Source organism: Toxotes jaculatrix, chromosome 11 (assembly GCF_017976425.1).
Source record: "Toxotes jaculatrix isolate fToxJac2 chromosome 11, fToxJac2.pri, whole genome shotgun sequence".
Lineage (NCBI taxonomy): Eukaryota > Metazoa > Chordata > Actinopteri > Toxotidae > Toxotes > Toxotes jaculatrix.
This window is the reverse complement of record NC_054404.1, coordinates 22,726,739-22,741,759: the sequence shown is the minus strand read 5'-3', so window position 1 is coordinate 22,741,759 and position 15,021 is coordinate 22,726,739. Positions and strand designations below refer to the sequence as shown.

Sequence of the window (15,021 nt, the reverse complement as noted above, 5' to 3'; positions counted from 1 at the left end):
ACATGGGGTATAACATTCACTTCATTTGTGAGTGATCATAATGTTTTGGCTCTTCTGCATACAGTGGTCAGGTATGTTTTCCCCATATATAACTGCTCATCAAATTTTTGTAACCATAATCAAAATGCTCAAAATCCAATATTCAACATGCAAAACTGCATACACACATCTACACTCTACAGTGACCCTTATTGACTTACCCACTGTTGCCTGGCATTGCTATACATCACAAGTCTTAAATGTACTGCCTTTTTCATTATGTACAAGACTGGTTACTGGTGTCTTCACTTTATAATGGCCTTGATTTGAAAATGAGAAGTGTAGGATGGAGTTCAATCTACTGGCAGTCAGGCAGGTGAAGACAAGGAACTCCTTGTCTGGCTCTTCATTAAGAAAAACGTCCTCCCAGGTAAATGGCAGACTGAGCAGGGGCTTGTCTGCTGGGTCCATGTCAGGCCAGATCATACTGTCATGGTTAGTGTTCGGGGCACAGACAGGGAGGACCCAAGCCCAGACACATAGGCAGACTAGTGCATGACTGGTGATGAAAGAATTGTAGATAAAGTGATGGGGACCAGGTTTACAGATCAACAGATGGACAGAGAGACAGGCAGACAACAGGTAACTACATACAGGTAGAAGAACCTCAGCATGAGCTTCATATAAGGAAACACTCAGAGACATTAGCAAACGTCTGGCAACTGACTGAAGGAAACAGAGCTGGTGTAATTACTGGGGAGAAGATGAAGGAAACAAGGAACAGGTGTGTAGGCAGGCGGGGAAGGTCCTGTGATTGGAAAGGGAAAACAGGTGAGCAGGTGGAAACAGGAGGAATATTTGGGGACATCTGGTGGGCAGGAGGAGTATAACAGGAGGCCAATAAACAGGGCTCAGACAGAGATCAACTATTCTAAACTATTCCATTATCTATTCCATTTTTCTCCTGTCTTAAAAACTTAAAGTGAAACTTAAAAACTTAAACTTTGTGATTTGAGCTATATAAATACCATGAACCTGACGTGAGAGGACAGGCAGAGGTTTTTCAGAGCTTAATCACTTGACCAAACAGTCATGATCACAATCATGTGTCATTTACCTTGTTTTATTTTAAAGCCTATTTGTATAATGACAAGTATATAGTGTGGCAATAGGTTTTCCCATTGTTCTTTGGTGAGAGATACTCCCAGGTCTCTTTCATACTGTGAACAATTTACACAACTGACTCTTATTATGTCAAACTTTTGAATATTTAAGCTTGTTGGTTATTTCACACATTTGAGACCACAGGTGTGTAAATATCAAGATGTAGGCTACATAGAGCTGATAACTTATTAAGAGGTGTTTAACTTTCTGTGATAATTGTATTGATGCTACGAGTGTACCCTGTTACTGGTGGTTTGGTCAAAAGTGGGCTTCTTCACAGCTTCAGTTACACTCATGTCTCTCCTTCGCTCTGTCCTGCATGCTCTCACATGTTCATCTGTAGACTCAGCTGCACTTAAATTTGTTCAGTTCAGTTAATTTACTACCACGTAACTTTGCGCTGAAGAGGTGGAGACGAAATGTCTTCACTTTCCAAAAATGTCATTACTCTAAAGGACTAAAACCTAAATTGGTTCTCACAAAGATAGATGTACAAGAGTACACACACACACACACACACACACACACTCAGGGCCAGCGTCTGTGTGGTGTCTCTGCAGGCTGTGAATGATGTACTGGTTAAATGAACAGCTTTATCAGAGAGGTGGCTTCATGTCATCAATATCCTCTTATATAAATGTCAGCCAGGCCATTTTACTCTCAGCTATTTCCCACGCTGCTGATTACATTACTCTCTCACTCACTGCATCGCTTACCTCTCTCACCCTTCCTTCATTCTCTCTTTACCTGCGCTCCATTAATCGTTCTCTGCTCTGAACTCAGCGCCTTGTCTTTTCTTTCTTTCCTCTCTCTCTCTCTCCCTCTCTGCCTCTCTCCCTCACTCTCCCTTTCCCTCTGTCTCTCTCTCAGTAGTGTGTCAATAGCCTGCCTCCATGAAACAAGTCAATTTTCTGCTGCCTTGGCAGGGGAATAAATCTTGGAGCAATCTGAGAGGCCACAGATATTTATTTGTGTGACACACACACACACACACACACACATATATATATACGCCCACACATGCAGTCGTGCATGCACACAAACACTGTGCACATACACATCTGCTCAGAAGTTGGGGGGAGGTGGGAGTGTGTATGTGCTTTTTTTTTCTCTGTACATGGACCAGTTGGGTTGCAGTGCACACACATGTGTACAGAGTACAGACGTGCACAGAGACATGCAGGAAAAGGGCTACGTGTGTATGTCTGTGTTGTGAAACTGACCAGTGTGTGTTCTACTGTAAGACTAAGACATGTCCTTCCTTGACAGAGTCACACACACACACATACACACCTCAGTCAGACCAAGTGATTCATTACTAAGAGTTCAAGTGTAGCTCAGCCTGGGTTTCTGGATGATTTAAAGGAAAATGTTATCACCTCACACACACACACACACACATACACACACACACACACACACACACACACACACACACATACACACACACACACACACACAAACTTGCTTATTTATATACAAACACATATATGCACATATAGATGGAAACAGCTTTTTCTTCCAGGGTTGCTCAAGGTCTCCTTACTAGTTTCTGAAGCTCTTAGCTGTATCACATACTATTCCTCATCAGACAGCAGTTTGCCCAGTTGTCAGTGAACTGTCGATGCTCTGAGCACTTCTTGTCCACATTAGCTTAAAAGCTGAGATTGAAAGCAAACACCACGAGGACTGTGGAGACCCAGACGTATTAGTTTCACTGCGGCCTTAAAAGAGTCCTCCATAGATTTATCATTGCGCTCCTATAACACCGTCGAACTCACGATGGACAGTTAAAAAAAAAAATCTGAGCTGTTGTTTTAGTGGGTACAATGTCATCATGACTGATGATGGATAAACATAGGGAAATACAACACTTTCTCTCAGAAACAACTAAACTGCAACAGTGTTTCACAGGAAACATAATCTCTGGCTGGATCATGTTCAGAGGAAACTTATTATTTGAATAAATGAAGCAACACATTTATTAACAGCAGCAGAGTCATCAGTGTGTGTACCTGTAACTTCGGTTCTGATTTGGCACTATGTACTAAAAACTGACTTGGATTGACTTCAGCAGCCTCTACGTGTCTTCACAGCAGGATGATGGTGTGAGCGAAAAACAACCTTTTCATCCAATCAGTGTGAGTCTAGAAGGTCGCGACCCCCTCAATTCTCCCCTAGCCTCGGGAATATTTTAATTCCCATTGATCTGGAGAGGCCGGTGTTGGATCGATGCAGGAGCGAGGTGGCATTTCCAGCCTCTGATGGTAGTGGACCACAGCACTGGATGGAGAGAGCAGGATGGAGGTCTAGACACAGGAGTGGTTTTGTGCAGTGCGCAGTCTATTACCAGTAAAATTATTAATACCACACTGTAAAAAATACTCTGTTCCAACATTAGACTCGCGTGGCGTTGATAATGTTAGATAATATAAAAGTCTGTGATTATAGTCAGATAAATTGGTCTTAAAGTATTAAAAGTATTCAGTGCAGAAAAACAGTTATACCATTCGATTATTATTGCTCATGTATTAAAGTGTAAACATCATTTTACTATTGTAGCTGGTTGAGGTGGAGCTAATGTTTCGCTGTTTCATATATTAATTTATTAATTAAGTATTTGATTGTTTGGTTTATAAAACTTCAGAACAGTTACCCTGAGCCCAGACTGACTCCTTCATGTTAGATCACAAAAATAAAGAAGTAAAATAAAATAAAATAATTATAATGATGACAAAGAAAAACAGCAAATCCTCCCATTTGAGAACCTAGACTGTGTTCACATGAAAAACTATTCACCAATCATTAAAGTAGTTGAGAGTTTTTTAATTAATGAACTGACTGTTTCCCCTCTAATTGTAAATACTGATGTGTATCTCCATCTATGACACAGCTTCATATTTTATAAGCCCTTCATGTGTTGTGTCTTTAAATTCTTTTGCTTCCTGGTTGAAGAAGAGGAAGAGAGGTCAGGATCTGTGGTGGCGTAGTGAGGGGTAAGACAGCAGAACAGAGGAACAGGCAGAGGAGCATAGGGACATAGTATGAGGACAGTCTCTCTCCCTCGTCTCCTCTGTGTCCCCTCCCGTGTGTACTTAGTTTGTCCCCGTTTTGTCTCTCCACCTGTTTGTGTGTTTTGTGTGTGTGCTCTGTGCCTGATAGAGATGACCTAGATTTTCTTCCCGCCCACTCACTTACACACCTGACGGTCATCACATCATCAACCCACCTCCAAACTGCTTCACTTAAAGCCCGGCTCTTCCCTCCATTCCTCCATCAGTTCTTCTTCAGTGGCAGTGATGTTTTCGGCCGACGTTCTTTAGTTTCTCAGTGTTGTTCTTACCTTGCCAGCTCCCTGGAGTTCATTACTTATCTCTCACCTGTGCTGCAGGTCCTTCTGCACCAGCATCCAAGAACCTCTACTGTTTTTCAGCTTGCCTCCAAACTCTGCCAGCTCTCTCTCTATATATGTGTGTGTGTATCAAATTCTGAATTATGAACAGATTTAATCCCACAAAAGAAAAAAGTAAATGTCCAATGAGTGAACATTTCACTAATGAACCTCATTCAGTTTTGATCAGTTCTAAATATCTAACCAATCAAACTGCATCACTGAATGGACTGGAACTAATTTTCCGCTCAAGGGGCGGGTGATGGTGATTGGTTGACTGATGTGTAGTTTAATATTAGAACACTACAGGTCTCATTCATCAGTCTGAACCACACCAGGTTCCCTCGGCCACCCCAACCCGTTACAGCTGGGAGGAGACTGTGCCTCCTCCCAGCTGTAACCTCTCATTGACAGTCAGTCATCCTGCACTAACACACTCACTGAGGACTCCAGTCATGCAACGCCCACTCACTAATGTGCATCATTTAGTTAACTGAGATCCTCCAGACCTGAGCTGACTGCAGTCTCATGCTACACACACACACACCTTTACATTTACACACAGCTGGCAAACTGACTGCAGAGCCATGCTGACTCCAATCTCTTGTATTTACTCTCCTTATTGTAGTACTCCATTTCCCATGAGTCCAGAGGTGATAGATGCAGCTAATCATAGCTCTGAGCTTCCTGTCAAACGGCAGCGATCAGCTGAGACTGTGCGTTAAAGAGGCTCTGTTTTTGTCTGATGCTGCTAAACACCTTCCCTTTAATTAAACATTGATTTTCCTTGAGCACACTTCTCTCTGACAAATGGTGCGCTGCTGCAGCAATAACAATATTTGTTGGTATTAATGATGGGCGAAGAGAAAAAAAAACTGCATCCTTTTGAGATTATCTCTTGAATGTCATTAAGTCCTCGCCCAGCAGCGGGTAGTTAACTACCCAACCTTGGATGTGACACCCTATTGACCACAACTGGCTAGAAAACAATGGCCTGGATCATTACACTGGCTGACATATGGAAAGAGTGATTTCCACCTAACTCCATGCTGTCCCTGCAGTGAACCTCTTTATAGGGAGGAGAGGAAGAAGGGAGGAGAGGAGAGGAGGAGGTGATGGGAGAGGAGAGGGTATGAAAGGAGGAGAGGAGACGAGGAAGGGAGTAGTTGTTGCAGGAATCAACCTCCTGATGGATCCACATGAAAAGTGGGTGGTTGACCAAAGTCATCTTGTGGACTGTGACTGTCTGTTAGGTGTTTCGTGGTGGTCTGGAAAATAAAAGCAACAAACATATTGAAAAGGTACATTTCAGTCAACCACCTTCGTAGAGCACAGTTCAGTAGGCTATGATTTTTTTTTTCTTTTCAGTTTTTCACTTTTCAATTTTTCTGTAAAACAGATTGAAAATACTTAACGTGTCCTTTGTGTGACTTTACACTGCAAATCATTTTTAGTTTGTTCAACTTAGAAACCTAAGTTTCTCTGCTGCCTAAACAAAAGTGAGGTAACAGTTTAAAGAGTCTGTTTTTCATTTGACATGAACTCACACCTGCAGCTCAGGTCACACAGTCAGTACAACACACAGCATGTGACCCTGCTCCCAGTGTGACTCTGTTAGACTCTGTTAAAGTGTGTGGGTGTAGGGACTGAAGTCCACACTAACCTTCATCATGGTTCACAATGTTGTCATCATCATCATCATGTTTAAGAGTGGGCTTTCCTTGAACCATCCTCTAGTTATGCTGTTATAGGCCTAGACAGCCAGGGGACTTCCCATGATGCACCAAGCCCTTCTCTTTGTACATCTGCCCTCAGAGCTGTAGTGTCTGTGGGCCATCTACTGCCCCCATAATTAGTCGGATTAATTATTATTATTAGTTCTATAATTAGTTTTACTATTGTTATTGTTTGGTTTGAGGCACAAAGAGGTGAAATTATTCAATATTTCTCCAAAAAGCAAAGAGTAGAGAAAAGTCCTTTCCTCTCCGTTAATCATGTGACGATCACCTGGAGGGGCCCGACTTTGGAGAGAAACCTCAAGCTGCTGCAACAGTAAAATCCTGCTGAAGCATTTATGATTTTTTTTGATTAGATTAAGAATCTAATAATGTCAGATATGATAATACATGGTTCAAAATGATTTTCGTCATAAATATACAGAAGCAAAACTGTTGCATACCAACTAAGAAAAGCAGTATTTAACTGTATTTTCATTTAAAGCAGAGTAAGATCAGATTTTCAGGAGCTGAAATTCACTAATTTTGTTCTTTCTCTCTTCAGATGAAGTTAAAACAGGTCATTTTATATTCCTCCCCTGGCTGTTTAAAGACTTTCATGGGGCCCAGCATCTTATCTGGAACATAAAGCTCCGTCTCCTCACCTTTCACATCCAGCCGTACAAGTCGAGAAGGGGAAAAAAAAAAAAACTCAACACTGAAACTGGAGTAACAAGTTTTTCTCATCAAAGTGTCGATTTGTCACAGTGTGCAGCTGGACAGGAGGGAGCACAGGGAAGGGTTGGGTGGCCCCCGCTCACTATTAATGAACACTTCAGACTATTGTCATCAGTCATCAGTAATGAATAAATCCCTTTAGTCATGGTCCACAGTCAGTGAGACCAGCGGTCTGGTGGAGCCAGGCTGATCACATGACTTCATCCTGCCGCTCTGGACCCAGACAGGGATCACATTAAGTCTTCCAGCTTAACGTTTATTTACATGTGTAGAGTCTGATGGCATTGGCTGTTGTTAAAAAAAAAAAAATCAAGCTCTCACAAAACCCATAACATCATATTTAAATCACATGTTTAAATTAATCAAATTATAAAGCAGGATTTTTGTGTGAATCCTACATTTGAATAAATAAGGAAAAAAATAATAATTAATATCTGTGTAAATGTAAATGGTGCAGGGGAAATGCATAGTGGGACGTTTTTAACAGCAGGAAATTACAAATCAGAAATGCACTGGGGCAAACTGAATGATGGAGGAAGCTCAGCTGAAAATAAGATAGGTCTGAAGAATCTGTGATTTTAAAAAAAAAAACTGACAAAGCTGTTGACAAAAATCTGAAAAGCTCTCATGGCCATTTTCCATGTACTTTTGAGACGGCCCCTAACCTCAGCTCATTGGTCTCAAGTTTAGTTATAATATCTGCTCCATTTGGTATAAAAAAAAAACTACTGTGAAACATCAGTCAAGCTTTATTCTGCACTGAGCAACAGATTTAGTGAAATCTGAGAAATGTTATTGAGGATGAACGTCGCTGAGCGCTTATGTACATCTCTTGGTTTTTGCCTATTTTTCTATCAATAAATTATTTTAAAGCACTTCTGAAAACATTTTTATCACAACGCTTAGGAATACCTTCTTTTAGTTTATGTTTTTTCTTTTATATTGCTTCTGAAAATGCATTTTTATTTTATAATCTTATTCGTTTTGGATGCATTTGTCTGCTCGTGTGTATTTTTACATGTATACAGGCTGATTACATTTAAAACTCATACGTAACGTGCATGTTTTATATTTTAATTCAGTTTTTGGATTTTAATAAATTTGCAGACATTTTCTGTTTACACTTTCTCAGTGTGGATCACTGAGTGTAGATTCATGGGGAACAAAAATATAAAGGAGTCTGAAGGTTTTCTGAAGCCACATTAAACCACTGATGGAATATTCTGTGAGATAATTCTGCATCCACAGCTCCACAGCCTCTCTTTAGAGAGGTCCCTCTGCCTTTTTGTCTGTACTTCCTGTCTGTCCATGTGTGCTCCTTCCCCCAGACCCTGTCCTCTGCCTGGTGGAAGTGGTGCCATCGATCATACAGAGTTCCTCGCTCAGAGCTCTCTGAGGTGCAGCTGTCCTGTTCTCTGCTCCGAGCAGCAGCCTCTGCAAAAGCAAGACATTCATCACGAGTCAAATCCTTCCTCATGAACACGCCTACACTTCTGCTGTGTGGATGTGGCACGCGTGCGGACACGATCCCGCCTGTCAGGCAAGTCAGATTTTCCAAACATTCCAACACATTGCAGGTCTTTAATGACATAACATTTACATAATGCAGGTTTTTTGTTATTTCCTTAATAATAAAAATGAAGTCAACACAGCCATCACTAATCAGAGTCACTGCTCCTGTTTATTGCAACATAGATCTGTGCACTGTTTTGTTTTGGTTTTTTTTTTTGAACTTTCAGAACATCCATCAGCTTTGGGAAGTTGTGCCACCTCCGTCCTTTCCTCTAATCTGTGTCCACAAGCAGCTGAATTCTAACTTTTTTCGAGAGGGCATCGCTTGTGACACTTTCTTCCCAAGTTGGATATCTGGCCAGGAAAACTGCCTTTGTATTTACAGCAGCAGGGACAAGGCAGTTGAGGTAATTATATGAGGTTCCCTCATCAGTCCTAACTTCTCTTGGGAGCATACATTGACCACTGGGAGCATACATTGTCACAGCAGGATAAAGTTTGAGGAATAACAGGAAGTTGAGTGTTTCATTGAATGAAATGATGGCATGTGTGACATGGACCCAGGCTGATAACGACACTGCTTAAACGCTGACTCATCAGTCAGCTCTCTGCTCCTCTTTGCTGCTCAGTAGCTACCCCCCTCCCTCCCTCCCTCCCTCACTCTCTTCTGTCTCTCTCTCTCTCTCAGGTAGTGACAGTTTGATTTACTGTCTACATCTGAGGAGCCTCTGTTCTGGTCAGGAACAGACGGCATATTCTGAGAAGACTACTTTCAGCTTAGATTTCTGTAACTTGTTGGTCATCTGTTAATTTCTTTGCACAGACCCTTCTGTTACTGCCATGAATCTCAAACTTGGATTCATGGGTAAACAGGATTTTTTTTTAATCCCGTTATCCGCTGTGAAATGCTGGCATCTCTTAGACCACCCCTGGCTTTTGGCCTCGTTGCCTCATCTGAAAAGAGGCTTCGAAACTACCGTTCATCCTCTGAGACCATCCTCTGGCAGTACCAGGCTCTCAGAGAACTAAGCTCTGATGCTGTGGTCTAACATGGTTTTCAATCTGCAGAATAATGCACTGTATATTTCTTTGTCTGTGAAGGACTTGTTGTTGTTGTTGTTGCTGCTGCTGCTGTTGTTGTTGTTGTTGTTGTAAAATGGAGGGCTTGGAGATTTGAACGAGTCTGTCTTGAATAAAGTTTCAATCTCTCCCTGAAAATTATTTAGCAGCTGTGCTGTAGTTAACAGTTAGAGGGAGACAATCATAAAACATGGGAAAACTAAGCCTATTTCCTCTTACAGATTTGTGCAGCCTTTTAATGTTGGCAGTGTCGGCCAAGGCCTGTACAGCCACAGGGGTCCATATTTACAACAGAGCAGCCAGGGGCCCGGGTCGGCACTTCACAGAGCACACTTCCCAAAGATGAAATTAAAACCTAGGTAGAAAAGTGAATGTTCCTCCATTTGGGAGTGGGTATCATATGAAGACATCACATCCATCAGCGTGGATGTTGAGCTCACTGATGGGGAATGAAACAGGCGAGGGTGCAGGCGGGAGGCCCGCTCCAAAAAGATCCAAGACAAGGCGTGTAATCAAATGTCACAGCACGACCAAAGCAGGAGTAAATTACAAAATAAAACCGTCCGAGGACTTTGTCAGAGCTCCAAAAGGCTGTGACTGCAGATGGCCTCCCTAAACTCCCCTAATCACTCATCCATCTTTTTTATGGCCCGCTACTAAATGTTTAGCTGTGGGATAACTAATGGACAAACACTATCTATCTATCTATCTATCTATCTATCTATCTATCTATCTATCTATCTATCTATCTATCTATCTATCTGTCTATCTGTCTATCTATCTGTCTGTCTGTCTGTCTATCTGTCTATCTCACCTTTGGACTGGAGACAAATGCATAAATCCCCGTGGGAACAGTTGACTGATTGCTTTTATATTGTACAATTTCCTTTTTAATTCAATTTCCTGTGGAAAAAAAATCACTTTATTATTATTATTATTAGTAGTAGTAGTAGTAGTAATAGTAGTAGTAGTAATAATAATTATTATTAATAATAATACATGGCTATCTTGGGGTGAACATACTAAAAAAATACTTTATTTATATTTTGCTGGAGGATCACCAGTTTGTTTGTTTGTTTTTGGTGTAAAAGTTTACACGTGTCCTTAGAGATAAAAATAGATAAATAAAGGTGTGAACTCCAGTAACCCATTTTTTATTTTTTTTTTTTGTTTCCATAATAACGAGTAACCAAATCTAAAGGCTGACACTCGGATATAAACTGCTGCCACTATTACTCTTAACAGTAGCGATTGATAATGATAGTAAATAGATGCAGCAGATGTCTGTCCTGTTACATTATGTTGGGCGAGGCAGTGCAGTGTGAAACTGTTTGGTGAGTCCAGCCAGGCTCCTGCATTTGTTTCATTGCTGAGAGTCCACATCCCCCAGGAGGTGTTTACTGTCAGATATGTTCTAATTTTTCTTTTTAAAAAGATAAATAAATAAATAAATAAATAAACTTTTTTTAAAAAGTGAAAACATCTTTCAGTTGTGGCTTTAATTAACACAAAAGCATTGAGCTGTTAGATAAAAGGCTTTAAACCTGTCTGTGTCCCAAACTAACATCACTTCATGTTTAACCAAGTTCCAGATAAACAGAGGATGGGAAAAGTCTAACAAACAGAAAGTCAAAATTTGTCTTTTGAAACTTTTCATTTAAAATTGTATCTCAAACATTTTAAAATACAATCATGCTCTAATGATATGATATGATATATGACATGACATCAGAAGAATCTTTGTGCATTAATTTTCGTGCAGGTACAGCAGGTTGTAAAATGCAACGAGATTTTGTAACGAGACATGATACGCCTGTCCCTGCCTCTATATTTTTATGGGTTAAAGTTATAAAGGAAGAATGTGAAACAGTTTAAACAAGCTGCGAGTGTTTGTAGAAAGAAAACGTGTCCTAATATTTGTGTCCTGATGCTGAGCGGCTGAAGGTTTTTCTCTGAACCCTCTTTGCTGCTGAGTTAAAGCATGGTGCTGTTTTGTGTGTGTGTGTGTGTGTGTGTGTGTGTGTGTGTGTGTGTGTGTGTGTGTGTGTGTGTGCGTGTGTGTGTGTGTGTGTGTTGGTGGTGGTGGTGGTCGGTGATGCCCTCCTCCTGTCACTCTGCCTGTCTCTCTCACGCGTTTCCGGGCTGATCTATAACTCTCAGTCTCGACAACAACACGGTGCCTCTGATTTTCTGGCTTGACGGGAGTTTCTCGTTCGTGTTTCTGGGTGTTGTAATTGGCCCGAAGATTGACACCGGTGTCGGTGTTTCCAAATTGGCACGCGCTCACCCGGTGATCAAACGCGCGGTGCCAATTACACCGTGTATGCAAATGAGGCTAATGTCACGCGGAGAGAAACATTTGCTTGTTTTTGTGACAAATTATCTAATTTTAGGGAGAAAGTGTTAAGTGGGTCTGCTCTACTTTCTAATTGGACTCCTCCTCTCCGCCGTGCCCTCTAATTACCGCTCCCCGGTATCTGACTGCATCACTCTCACACACACACACATACTCTCACACACACACACACCACAGAGGAGAGAGAGAGAGAGAGAGAGAGAGGGAGAGGGGGAGAGAGAGAGAGAGAGAGGGAGTAATTGATTGGCTTCCACTCAGCAATAACTTGTTACTGGTGGTCAATCGCTGCTGCTTTTTGTACATCACCGTCCACCGGATGGGTTCGGTGCGTGTCCCGTTGTGCGTCACGCTGGAAAAGTGGCTCGGAGACGTGGTGTGGCTCTCAGTGGAAGTCAGAAGTGTCCCTGCAGCCTGCAGCTCAGCGGCCAACATGCGGCTGCAGAGGCACCTGTGATCAGAGCGGCGGATTATCTTTCCTCTGCTGTTATTTCTCTCTGCAGAACTTTACCACACAGCCCGCCAGCTTTGAATCGCTCTTGTATAAATTACCGCAGTCGGGTGTCACCCGCTGAGCAGCCATGACCTCTAAGGACGACTCGAAATGCCCAGCGGTGCTGGAGGAGCGGAGGCGCAGTCCGCTGGATCAGCTCCCGCCGCCGGCCAACTCCAACAAGCCGCTGACGCCTTTCAGCATCGAAGACATCCTCAACAAGCCGTCTGTGAGAAGGAACTACTCCCTGAGCGGAGCCGCGCACCTCCTCTCTCCCAGAGAGAAGCTGGCCTCGGCGGGTCACAGCCTGTCTGGCAGAGCGCTGCTCAGTCAGACCTCCCCGCTCTGCGCGCTGGAGGAGCTGGCCAGCAAAACCTTCAAGGGCCTGGAGGTCAGCGTCCTGCAGGCTGCCGAGGGTAAAACGCTGCTTTCCTTCACCGTGTTTTCGTGTTGTTATGAAAATGATAGGAACGCTCACTATTTGTACTAGTGTTGCAACAGCAGTATTTTCTTTTGTGTGAACTGTTTTTTTTGTTTTTGTTTTTTTTTTAAGTAGAAAGACGGAGCCCGCGGGCTTTATGGAGAGAACGTGCGCGTAAATGTTCATTTGTGGAAAGTGTTCATTTGTGGGTTTTTTCTCATTATTATTCATTCTAGAAAAATTCAGCAATTTGTTTCATGTAAAAAATAATTTTAAAAGGGGGCTTAATGACATTTTCATTCTATTTATTATTAATTTAGTGAAACCCTTGAGAAAATTGTAAGGTTTATAATTTTATAATATTATTATAATAGTATCTTACTAAAATAAAATGTGCAAAATAAAACAGGAAAACACAGTATAGTTGTATTTATGCAAATGAACCTAAAATCCAATCTAATTCAATTTTCGATCTTGTTTCATTCGCACACAGGAGACCAGCCGTATTTTAGAGAGTGTTTTCGTTATTAATATCTGGTGGAAATGTAGAGCAGCAGTGTCCTGTAATTTAAACACCCCCGTTTTTACTAAATAATAACAATTATCATACAGGAAAATGAAAGTAATTATATATTTGTAAGGAATCAAGAAATCTGTTCCGACAGTATTCAGAATATTGAAGAGAAATATTTATGGAAAGCGCCTGATTGATCTGACTGATCAGCTGATCAGAATCAAATCCAGTCATTGATCACTGATTCTGCTTCAGCACAATTTTACTGGAGCGGCTCTTAAGTTTTTGGTGGTTCATAGGTTCCTGATGCTTGGGCACAGGTGCAGTTGTAAAGGTGTGTTGTGTTAGTCTAATTTTTGCTCGTTGTATGATTCTATTCGTCTCCTTCTTTAAGGCCGAGACGGTCTGACGCTCTTCGGGCAGAGGAACGCCCCTAAGAAGCGGCGGAAGTCCCGCACTGCGTTCACCAACCACCAAATCTACGAGCTGGAGAAGCGCTTTCTGTACCAGAAGTACCTGAGCCCGGCGGACCGGGACCAGATCGCCCAGCAGCTCGGTCTGACCAACGCGCAGGTCATCACCTGGTTTCAGAACCGGCGGGCCAAGCTCAAGCGGGACCTGGAGGAGATGAAAGCGGACGTGGAGTCGGCCAAGGCCGCGGGCAATGTGGCCTTTGAGAAGCTCTCCAAGCTGGCAGAGCTGGAGAAGTGCGCGGCGGGAGGTATGGGCGGAGGGGCGGTGTCAGCTCCAGGCCACACCGACCCAGAACCGGTCTCGTCCAGGTCCCCGCACGACACCACCGCCGAGAGCCTTGGCTCCAGCAGGCCGCACATGTCGCCTTCTTCACCCGCGTCGTCGCGGTACACAGACCGCCTGAGCAGCAACTTCTGCTCGGAGGATGAAGATGAGGAGATTGACGTGGATGACTAAAGTATGTCACTAGTCACCGAGACAGCCGCGTGAAGTGCCAAATAACGCGATGTTTGCAGACAGAAAGTCTGGCTTTCGGAGGATGTCAGGCTTCACGCACGGACATGCGGCGATGCGGTCAAACTATTCACAAACAAGCCCCGGTGCTTTGATTTGAGAGGAGCCAGAGGGCCCAGCACTCTCTGAGGAACAGAGGAACCTGTGACACGTTCACATGGAAACCGGCAAGCAGAGGGACTGTCAGAGGGGAAACATGCAGGTGCACAAACCCACACGAGTCAGATGGTCATTCTGGTTCCAATCACGGAAATACTTCACCGCATATTTCGTTTTCCTTTTATTTTGAAATGGTCGAGAAGGCCTCTACAAATCGTTTTTTTTCTAAGCACGAGCCGAGTGTTTTCCATATATGAATTGTTCTGAAATGATAATCACACACAGAAAATGTGTAAAAGCTTGTAATAAATCACGATTTAATATATTTATAATGCTTTGTACACCCTTCAAGTGCCTTTACTACACACAGAACACAGAGAAACTGTACAAATTGTAATGTAAACTAAAACTGAGGATGTAAAATAAAAAGACCTTTTCAAATATTCAGTCTTTCGCACATTTCTATCAATGATTCCTCTGGAATACGCTGCAGTCATTTTGGTCTCATCATATTTCCGTGTAAAGGTCAGGTCCCCGTGTTTGGGAGGACTGTGGGATTGTGGCGCACGCACAAA

At 42.5% G+C, this 15,021-nt stretch overlaps 1 protein-coding gene across 1 annotated transcript; it reads left to right on the top strand.

Annotated features, from left to right (window-relative positions):
- Positions 1-12,513: 12,513 nt before the first annotated feature.
- On the top strand, positions 12,514-14,290 carry lbx1a (ladybird homeobox 1a). The gene is made up of 2 exons (XM_041050279.1): positions 12,514-12,841; positions 13,755-14,290. The coding sequence occupies exons 1-2, from the start codon at positions 12,514-12,516 to the stop codon at positions 14,288-14,290; spliced, it is 864 nt and encodes a 287-aa protein (XP_040906213.1).
- Positions 14,291-15,021: the final 731 nt, after the last annotated feature.